Source organism: Papaver somniferum, chromosome 4 (assembly GCF_003573695.1).
Source record: "Papaver somniferum cultivar HN1 chromosome 4, ASM357369v1, whole genome shotgun sequence".
Lineage (NCBI taxonomy): Eukaryota > Viridiplantae > Streptophyta > Magnoliopsida > Ranunculales > Papaveraceae > Papaver > Papaver somniferum.
In genome coordinates this window covers 149,324,928-149,336,242 of record NC_039361.1, presented here as the reverse complement: position 1 = coordinate 149,336,242, position 11,315 = coordinate 149,324,928, and the positions used below count along the sequence as shown (strand labels likewise).

The following is an 11,315-nucleotide window of genomic DNA, read 5'->3' as shown; positions in this document are numbered from 1 at the left end:
CAACGTCTCATCCTTGCTGCGCATCAACATTTGCTACACCCTCTCAACACCCGAGTACCCAATACCTATACCCTAACCCAAACACACCCTAACCCTAAAACTATCGACTTCACCTCCCTCACCTCCATCTGCAACAGCCTCACCTTCACCACCTGCTCCGCCACCAACTTCCTGCCGCCTCAACCACCACCGAGCTCTCAAATCACCAACAACCCCATCATCCATCACCTATTCCCTTCTAATTTCAGAGACCTAATTCACTCGCCTCTTCTCAGAAACCCTAGGCGTGTGAGTTTGGTAAATTAGGTTGAGAAATAACACAAATTGGAGGCATGGGTAGCATCAGGAGAGTCAGAAGAAGAATGGGTCGAAGTCAGAATCAATTTTCAGAGAGTTGGTGAGTTTTAATTTCACTTTTGGTGAAACCCTAATTTTTGGGAATTTTAGGGATTATGCTTGCATGTATAAATTGAGTGTTTGGGGTGTAATTTTAACTATGCCTGGATTAGCCAGAGCATCAATAGAATAGTTTAGTTTTGTTATTTCCATGAACTGTTAGCTTTGAGGGTTATCAATCTTTTCAATTCCATGATTCTCAATTCAAATGCATTGTTAATTTTAGCTGTTCAGAACTCCAACATGTATTGAATTTGATTGTGTGATTGTTACAATTTACATCAAGCTCATGTTCATGTTTATGTTATGTTTTGTTCTTATGATTTGTTCTTAGGATAGTCTCATTTTCCCTAGCCCTGCTGTGTAATAATTTGACAAAAGCCTTAGAATGTTAAACAAGTTTAGGAACACTTGAACTTAGTTTAAGCTGCAACTTCATGCTGAATTCACATACCTTTGACTAGTTGTACCTTAAAAAGACAACTAGTACTTTGGAAAGAACTATAGTTGTGCTTAACATTTCAATAAGAAAATGCATAGCATGAACTAGGGTGAAATCAAGCCCCTTATTTCACTGATCTTCTTAATCCACAACTCTTTCATCTTCATTTAGTTTGCTGTTTCATGTCCTGTTAGTGTCTTGTTTAATTCTGTTAGTTCAATTCACTGTTAGTTTTCATATCCTTGTTTCGTTAGTTCACAGCTTAGAAAACAGTTTAGGAAACTTCAACTTACACACCCTAGTCCCTGTGGATTCGACCCGTATTTGCACAAGCTACAACCGACACCGTGCACTTGCGGTTATAACATGTAGGCTTCCTCTTACTCATATTTCTTACATCCTTAAAAGCCTACCAAGTTTTTGGCGCCGCTGCCGGGGATTCTCTTTCCTTTTTCTCTACTCAGCATGATCCTCTTCATATGTTGTATTATAATTTTGTTCATATTTTGAAACATTGAGGACAATGTTTAGTTTAGGTTTGGGGGTGAAAAGTAGATACTTTGATAATATGCCATAATTGAAAACAAGAACTCCTTCTTTTTGAAAAAAAAAAAAAATTAAAATTCCAAAAAAAAAAATTAAAAAATGATAAAAAAAACATAAAAATGGAGCTCATTTACCTTGAAATGTTGACTCTTGTGCAAATATGTATTTTTATTAGGATTCTTAGTCTAGATATTTAGGCACCCCTGATTCTAGCACAATTCACATAGTGATAAGAAACTTGCACGCGCACGATCTACCAATACATGTATAGCCTCGATCTTCAAGGTGTTTGATAGGAAGTTAGATTGCCAATCACTTTAGAATACTGAATGAGACTTGACTAGCTTGTTCTTTGGTTGGCTGGGATAGAAGTTGGAGGATACGTTAAGAAAAGCAACCATAGAATTTGACCGGATGCATTCGATAAGGGCCACCTCTTGCTAAGAGTCATGTAATTATGTTTTTCTTTTTGTTCATGTATCAAAAGTGTCACTATGTTGTAAAGATCAAAGTTATTTCTTAAAAAAAAAAAAAATCGGAAAAATTTGGAAAAAAAATAAAAAAATAAAAAAATATCAAGCATTTATTCCATGTTTTGTCATGTTAAAGACAATAGTTCTCTCTTGTTCCAAAAATAAAAGAGAGTAATCAATGTAAATAAGAGTCATGTAAAGAGTCATCTTTTTGTTGTAAATAGTCTTGTAATAAGCAAGGAGGGTGCAGCCATCGATGTATAACGCGGGTAAACTGAAATATCACCAACTCATTGGGTGAACATTCACAATTCTCGTAAAGCCGGACAGCTAGCTTGGCTTAGAATTCGGTTCTTAGCCTAAAAACTATCTCTTGGTGATTAGTAGTCATAACTTTAGGTCATTCTAGAAACATGTGTAGATACACTTTACACTCTTATCACGTGTCTTTAGTTGTTATCAGTGCTAGGATTGTGCCTTTGATAGCTAGATTGACATCTCCATTTTGCTGTGAGCTTCTACTGTCTTGCACATGTCACATTTGATGGAATCTGAGCTTATATTTTGTCCTAGAACTTTGTAGGTACGTTCTAAGCAAACCTTCACGAGACTTCACTCGTCCACTAGGGACACTTAGTGGTTTAAAAGGCTTAGTGCATACGCTAAATGCATTCGAGAGACCAGCGACAGTGGTATAGGTAGGATTTCCTTAGTTTTGTTTTACTTGAGGACAAGTAAAATTCAGGTTTGGGGGTATTTGATGAGTGCTAAAAAGTGCATATTTCTATATATTTTTCTTGGCAATTAACTCATCTTTTGTGTTCTAATTCTCCATTTTAACCCATATTCTGTATTTTCATTGTTTTCAAGAATAAATACTTTTCTTAATTAATTTTGCATTTTTAGGTACTAAATAAAGCCTGGTTAACTCACGGAGTGAAAAGAGCAAAGAAACGACAAAGACTCCCGCCGAAAGGCAGCGAAGAATGATGTTTGCAAGAGCCGTACCAACTAGAAGTGGGCTTGGAAGGAAGAATTTGTTCTTAAAGAAGAAGCGGGCTCAGAATTGTCTAAGCCCAAACTCTAACCTAAGTCCAAGCCCAAGCCCAAAGCCTGCCTAAGCTCGTAGCCGTCAGATTGGATCCACAGATGCATCCAACGGTCGCTTCATCACAGTGCATCAAATTCTGAAGCTCCTGTCAAACATCATAGCACCTAACTCTCATCTGGAACGTCAGAATTGTTGCATCTAGAATCCAACGGTCGCTCAAGATCTGCCTCCGTCTCGCCGTTAGATCGATCCATCATCTTCGCATCCAACGTCTCATCCTTGCTGCGCATCAACATTTGCTACACCCGCTCAACACCCGAGTACCCAATACTTATACCCTAACCCAAACCCACCCTAACCCTAAAACTATCGACTTCACCTCCCTCACCTCCATCTGCAACAGCCTCACCTTCACCACCTGCTCCGCCACCAACTTCCTGCCGCCTCAACCACCACCGAGCTCTCAAATCACCAACAACCCCATCATCCATCACCTATTCCCTTCTAATTTCAGAGACCTAATTCACTCGCCTCTTCTCAGAAACCCTAGGCGTGTGAGTTTGGTAAATTAGGTTGAGAAATAACACAAATTGGAGGCATGGGTAGCATCAGGAGAGTCAGAAGAAGAATGGGTCGAAGTCAGAATCTGAATTCATGTAGATATAAATGTGAAAGAGCATATCCTCACAGAAGTAAACAAACATGTATATGGACAAACTCCTTCTAATCATTTGATCGTTACATAAATAACTCATCCATTCTAATTGAGAATTCAAAAGTAATTTACAACAACAATACAACTTACCTGTAGCTGAGCTCTAAGCAACATCTTTTCTACAATCATACCAGTTGTACCACTCTGCAACATCCTAACTCATGTCAACAGAAAACACTATCTAAAGACTTATAACCCTAATACCTTATCCCAACTTCTTTACATAACATATTCTCTGTACAAACACCAACAGTTCAATACTAACACCATATCGGCATTCAGACTATATTCAAATGTTCTCCAACCACCCTTTCAAATTCTCTGTAAGTTTAGTAACACTACCAAAAACAATACCAACCCACCATTATATTTACTTCTACCTTAATCTTAACACACAGACAATCACTATCTCAACCCAATTCTCTGTAACTCAAGATATGGCTATCTTCAATTCATACACATCAAACTATTTCAATCTTACATTCCAGAACTTCAATATCGTCACAACCAAGCAATACTACCTATAGTTCTGATGACCTACACCATCTAGCTTATATCCATTCCCATGTATTTCAGCACAAAACTCAATTGCCACCATTCACAAGTTCTCAAGATATCACCTATTGTATATCTAGTCCTAGACAACATTCAGCTCATACCATCTGCATCACCATTACAATACCACCACTACATTCAGTATTATTACCATCTTCATCTCATACACGTACACAATCAACTTCAACCACCAACATCCACTGCAACAACAATAACACCAGATCAATCACATCTTCCCAACCTGCTATTCAATACACAAACCTAATCTATGACCATAGTTCCATTTCATACCCACTTCAAATCTCAATTCATTAACAATCTCAAAGACTTAATAATGAACTGAAAATCTTAACTAAATTTACTGAGAATAAACGATTACCTCAAATCAGTTCAACCCAGATAGTTGATTCCATCAGTTGAATCAGGTCCTTCTTTGCCCTAATGGAAAGCCCCAAATCAAACTTCAGTCATCTTATTTGATTCATAGAAGAACTCTAAATAAATCTCTAACCCAAATTCACTCAAACTGTTAAAACCCATCTCAAATCTATCTTTTAGACTTCCAATTTCATTCTTCAATCCTCGCTGAAAATTCTACTAAACCCTAACCTTTCGATTCTTTATAAATTCAACCTCATAACTTCGGGTAAACAACAACCCTTCGTTCTTTAGCCATTAACCACTCGATTATCCATTCAATTCAGAATCAGTATGAACCCTAATTTAATCTCCCAAATCTTCTTTATAACTGTAATTAAACCTCAACCCATTGCTTCTTCATCTACCTGTAACTCTATTTTACATCTCTCGATCTTAATCTCATCATCATCAATTGTTCTACATAGGCCCAAACTCAAATCCAGAAACCCTAACTCATTGATTTCTCGATTCAACTTCCTCCTAAACTCAAACAGCAACAACACCACCACCACCAACTACTCCATAATCTTCTCCACCTCCTGCCGATTACAAAACCTCCACTTGATCTCTCACACGCACGCAGAAGAGAAAGAACAGGGGAAGAAAGAAGAGAGAAGAAGAAAGAAGATATAACGAGAAAGAAAGAGAAAAAATAAGATCGAATGATCTTATCTGCTCGACTTGGTCTGATAAGGTCAAAGACGAATGATAAAGGTACTCTACAAAATGATATGGGGAGACCATGCCGGCTAAGCCGCAAAATGACTATTCTGCTCTTCTCATAATTCCGATGATATCTTCTTCGTACGGTATCCGATTGACACGTTCGAGCAGTCCATTCTGCATAACTTTTCGAGATCTATCCAATGGTACTAGTTCCATACCTAGATCGTTGTTAGATAAATTTCTAATAATTAACATCTATATTAGTTGATTGAGTTATTATCGGCTAATTCATCACGTGACCGGTCTAATAACGTTGACGAGCTCGAGGGTCCTTACAATAACTCAACTCCTTCCGTTATCGATGAAGAAGATGATTCTCTCCATTTAGGGTTTATTCCTTCAATTTTCATTAATGCAAAGAAGGATTTGTATGTTGATCAGAGTCTTCCGTATGAGAAAGTGGCCAAAACTGATGTTATTGAATTCAATAGGTCAGGTGAATTCCAAATCGAGAAAGTGCAGCAGTTCCCAGAAAAGGCCGTGCATGAGTTCAACAGGAAGAACCACATCGGATTGGGTAAGCACTCTACCATTATTCTCAGCCCTTCTCATAGCATATTTGATCCAGGAAAAGATTTCAAACTCATTAGGAGGTTTTATTATTCGGCTGGTGTTTATAAATTTGGTTTTGATACAATTACTTCTTATTCTCTTACATTATATGCTTGTTCAATTTTAATGGATGAATGCGATGGGAATTCTGTGTATGAGTTGCTCCCTAAGAATGGGTACTGGTCAGATTCATGGTCTAGTGCTTTATTTGGTTGTATATCAACAAGAGGTGATGTTTTTAGTACTTCTTGGATACTGTTAGATAAAATGCCTGAAAGTGAAGCTTGGAGTTCGATTATTGGCGAAGATTGTTTTCTCTTTCGACTTCAAAAGGTGAGTTACAAGGTACTAATAGATGCATGTCTCTTCATGGTCCTGAATTCTACACGCAGGCTATATGATCGTGGCTAAGTGTTAGATGTTCTTAAAGGGATATTCTCCTTTGCCGACACTTATAAATTTGGTGTTCATACAAATACTTCTTGTGACATGGGTCTTGATAGATCAATTCTAATGGATACTTATAATGGAAAATGGGTTTATGAGCCGGTTTATCAAGGGTTCCTGTCAGATTGGATGTTTAGAGCTTCATTTGTTTATCTGTCAGCTAAGAGAGGTGTTATTAATACTGCATGGAGTTTGTATGGTAAAATGCTTCTTAGGGGTACTGAGGACTGGAATCTAGTGATGCATAAATGGCTAAAACAACATGTAGATGACCAGGCACAAGAACTATTTGATGAAAATCATGTTAGTGTTATGAGGAATATGAATGGAGATGTTTGGTTTTCTATTTGTGTTTGTTACACATGTTTCGTATTTGACCGCGGAAAGCGGGTTGAGGGATCAATTTTGATGGATAGATATTGTACATAATTTTTTCATGAGCTGGTTTTTAACTATGGGCATCATTTCCATTTGTTGTTTACAGTTGCATATGAGTTGTTTGATCAAGTGCTAGGTTTGTGGGGAGATGGATTTTTTCTTTTGCAGCTAAAGTATGACTTGCTTGACGAGATTTCGTTTCTTCATCTTTGGTTAATTAGTGTTGGTTTGGATCTACTTGGTAACGAAGCCTATCTGCAAGCAACTAAATTGTCTACCCAAATGATTGGAATCTTGAATCCAGCTGGTACTTATTACCATTTTGTTGCTTGCTCATGTGACCTATGGAAGCCTTATTGCTCGAGGGAAAGTTGATGGAGATTCATAATTCTATGACATAAAGGTGGAGATCCAGTTGATGTTTCTTTACACTCCATTCATGTTTGTGCTGGTGGTTTTCTTGAGATGGAACTTGTTCTCAACATGCTTATGGAGTACTGAAGGTATTATGGTGTTAATTCACTTGAAGAAGTTTTCATGTGTGCTGGTAAATTTTTTGGCTTTGGTTCCCTTCATTTATCTCTCAACTGCAACTGTCTGTACACCTTGCATTGTGGCTGGTGTTCTTGTGGCAACCAACAAATAAGTCTACACAAATGCAATTCCACTCGGTACTTTCTCATTGGTTACATTTTTATGTGTGGACTGGCTTATCCAACGTGGAAAGAGCATTACAACTGCAATTGTCTGTACACCTTGCATTGTGGCTGGTATTCTTGTGGCAACCAACAAATAAGTCTATACAAATGCAATTCCACTCGGTACTTTCTCATTGGTTACATTTTTATGTGTGGACTGGCTTATCCAACGTGGAAAGAGCATATATGTCTCGTTTGTGCACTTGTTTGGATAATAGGAATCCATTTCAGACTCATGATACTTCAATATCCTTATGTGGTTCAAGTGGGAGTTATAATGTCAGTTAGGTATTCTAAGTGGAGTTGTCTGCACATGTCTTGTTGTGTTTGGTATTGCCGTTCTTCTTTCAGCCAAGTGACGGCTCTTATGTACCTTCCAGGAGACTGTTCGGGCTCGATAGAACCTATTGAAAAGAAGAGGCCAGTGACAGGTTATAACAAGGTAAAATTCTTTCTGAGAGAAGTGAAACAAAGTACTTCCCAGCTATCCTTCACATTCAGATTATAATTCAGTGGGTGGATGAAGAGAGGGGGTCATTCCAGCTCAAGCAACTCGCTGATGGGGGTGGTAAGCACTGTACAGGTCAAGGGGGCAGTACGACTTGGAGAAGACTTTGAGAATTATATTTTTACTTAGCTGGCAAGGGAGCAACACTTCTTATTCAATACTTTTATACACGAGTTGTCAGTTACCAAGGGTGTCTCATTAGTACTATCACAGCGGGTTTGGGCTCGTGCATATGGTTCAACAACAGCTAAAGGAGATAGTGGGCAATACAACAATGGCTTAAGGTCTTCACAGATGCACAACCAGGCTCCAAAACAACTCTGGGTAACTGAAGTTTCTGACTCGCCACTCATCCTTGAGGACAAGGATGTTTCGAAGGGGAAGGGAATGTCCTGTACTCTCGATTAGAGGAGTTCCCTTATCTAGTCAGTCGATAGTTATTAGTAGTTAGTAGTTTAATTAGTGTTTAATTAGTAGTTAAAGGAATTGTAATGGACGGTTTAGATGTAACCATCTGGGAAATCAGTGAGTGTTGGATTCTGAGTGATAAACCTAGCTATATAGAGTGGAGTCCGTACTGAAAATCCTTAACCAAATTATAATCAAATTGAATTGTTTAGTCGATTTTAGGCTGTTCACAAGAGCAGAGAAACTTGATTCTTTGAATCAAGTAATTATCCTGTCATTGTACATCCAGGTACATGACACCACGTTCCTTCAGGAACTTCCCAGCCTCAGTACAGATTGTACCTTCGTTCACTGCTAATCTTTGCCAGTCAAATTCCGCCACATCATCTCTCTCAATGTGCTATGGTTATGCGTGTAGATAAGAGATTTGTGCATTTAATGCTGATTAGATATGTCATCTACCTTTGTCCCTTCGCCAGCTGCCTCTCTCTAGACTAGGCTTTACTTTTTCCATCTTGGCCATCGAGGTATCCCTTCTTGGGATGAGATAAAGTAGATCTGCGAAGGTATCCTCTGCTACTCAGGTTTCTCTGTATAGCGAGGGCTACATAGTTATCTTGTATGCGACCACTAAGATCGTGGTACGTGCTCCGCGGAATATTGGTATTCACAGTTTGCCCCTTTTCTTTCATATTCTACCATTTGGTAGGATTGGAAGAAAAACTCTCGTAACGCCGCCATTTTTGCACGTACCGATTGAGTGGTCCCCATATGTATTTTCATGCAATAACTTCCCCGAATTTCGGGACATCCAAATTTTTGGATTCTCCAGCCTCCTATAAGAAGAGAATAAAGAGAAGAAATTTTCATTAACTCCCTTCTTTCTCCCCAAACTGTCGCTCTCCATCCCTTTCTCAGAGATTTTCTTCTACTTTCAACTGTTGGTCTTCCATCGATTTCCCAAGGCTCTAATTTTCAACACTCGATCATCATACACAAGTAAGTGATCGTTTACTTCTTCTCTGGTTGTTCGAATTTTTACCCTGAATTCGCCTTGCTTCAATTTTGGCTACTTGTTGTTGAATACCATTGATGTTCTTGGATGTCTGCATGCAATATTTGCAACTTTTGATGTGTTCTCTGTGTTGTTTGAGAACATGGGTTCGCTTCCTTTTCGTGTTTTTCACAATGAATGTATCATGATTTTTCCATGTCTGCAAAATTTTGAATGTGTTTGCTCGACCATATTCCGTTTTTTGCTTCTTGAGAGGATAAAATCATTTCCTTTGGTTGGTTTTTGCTAAACCCAGCCCAAAGTACTATCATTTTTGCCCCAACTTTGTTTTTGGGTCGACTGTAATTCCAGTCCGCCATTGTTGATGGACTGTTCTTCCTGCTGATGTTAAGGATTATGAGACTTCCGAAGAAACCTGCGCGTAAAGATCTGAATCCTAGGTCGTCTACTGAGCCACCTCTACAGATGGATCATCTAGACGCTACACCTTCTCCACCTCCTGAGGACACTGAGGTACCTGCTGGTACTGAGGTGGCCGTGGGTCCTGAAGCTGCTGCGGGTCCTGAGGTTGAATAGGTTGATTTTCAGGATCTTCCTCCTCCCCCTCCTCCTCCTCCTCACTATGAGCTTCAAAGGTTGCAACTGCGTGACAAAGATAGCTACGCTCACTTGTCCTTGGCTGAGATTGCTAAGTCTTTTCGCCTCTATAAGTTTGAGATCTCCTTTTTCAATGATCCTGATGTTCTCACCGAATCCTTAATCTGGGATTTTCCTTATGATGATAACAACCTCTTGATCAGTGTTGGCCAGTTGGCCGCAGGTATTCTTCTGCCTTTGTTTAGTAGGAATGATCCTTTCTACTATGATTTTTTGTCTACCAGGGATGACCCGATGAACAAGACTCAGGTCCGAGGAGTCATGCAATACACTGGTAATTACTAGCGTGCCCTTCGTGAGTGGTGGTACCGTAGTAAGGGAAAGACTACTTTAAAGTCTTATGACCATTTTGCTGCTGGGAGGTCTAAGCAAGAGGATTACACCCCTGCCAACTTCAATGCTACATATGCTGATACTATTCAGAAAGTAACCTTCTTCCTTGGAGTGTTGGCCCCCGTCGTATCCATGTTACTGATAAGCATATTAGGGAGGGTAACAACCTTCGTCTGTTGGAGGAGATTGATAAGACCGGTTTGATTGTTATCCCTTATTCTGCTAAGCTACCTTTGCCGAAGCCTGATCATATCCGTCTTGATCATGATGATCGCTGGGGTCGTACTCCTCTTCGTGTAGTGGGTCCTTGGGCCTACGGTTTTACTACCGCAGATCCCAACGTCCCTCGTATAGCTCTCTCCCTGTCTGAGAAGTATGATGGATATCATCCTTGGGTTTTCAACCCTGCTGCTTCTCATGATGTAACCTTCGCTTTCTTTTGAGGTTTTTCGTTATTTTCTTTGCAATCTTTGTTTGGTATTGTGATGATTTTCTTTTGTGGTCGGCCCCTTTTTCTTTTACTGGAACTGCCCCGGGTTCTGTTGCCAGGACTGCTACGGGCTCTGCTGGTAATTCCATAGCCACTAGGACCAAGAAAAGAAAGGTTTCGGCTGAAGCATCTACACCAACACCTACGGAGGTAAGGATTATAGCCTAGCCATACCGTTTTGCTTGTATTCTTCCTAGTATCTTGCCCCTAATCCTTGGCTCGCGCATGTGTTTTTCTACAGTCTTACAAGAGAAAAGGAAAGTTGAAGGCTGTGATTGATCTTGAGGAATCCGATGAGGATCCTAATGCTGGTGAGGAGGAGTCGGATGACGAAGATATGGAGGACGTTGAGGATACTGGCCTTATCCCTCATCTGGACGATATTGAGGAAGAAAAATAGCCCCAGTCCTATCTGTGATGGCTCTGTGGAGGGTGAGAACCTCCAAGCTGGTGGTGACGCTTCATTGGTAAGCCCGGTTAGTGTTCAAGTTTTGATTTCTACTTT

General features: G+C 39.6%; 1 protein-coding gene across 1 annotated transcript; it reads left to right on the top strand.

The window, feature by feature from the left end:
• The first annotated feature begins 5,303 nt into the window (after nt 1–5,303).
• Nucleotides 5,304–8,521, top strand: LOC113273276. The gene is made up of 3 exons (XM_026523023.1): nt 5,304–5,312; nt 5,529–6,209; nt 6,808–8,521. Exons 1-3 carry the CDS (start codon nt 5,304–5,306, stop codon nt 6,835–6,837), a joined length of 720 nt encoding a protein of 239 aa, XP_026378808.1. The 3' UTR covers nt 6,838–8,521.
• The last annotated feature ends 2,794 nt before the right edge of the window (nt 8,522–11,315 follow it).

What these genes read in the sequence shown, in the direction of transcription:
- LOC113273276 (XM_026523023.1), top strand. An exon ending in TTCTCTTTCGACTTCAAAAG is followed by an intron (nt 6,210 to 6,807) that starts GTGAGTTACAAG and finishes TGTTGTTTACAG; the next exon opens with TTGCATATGAGTTGTTTGAT.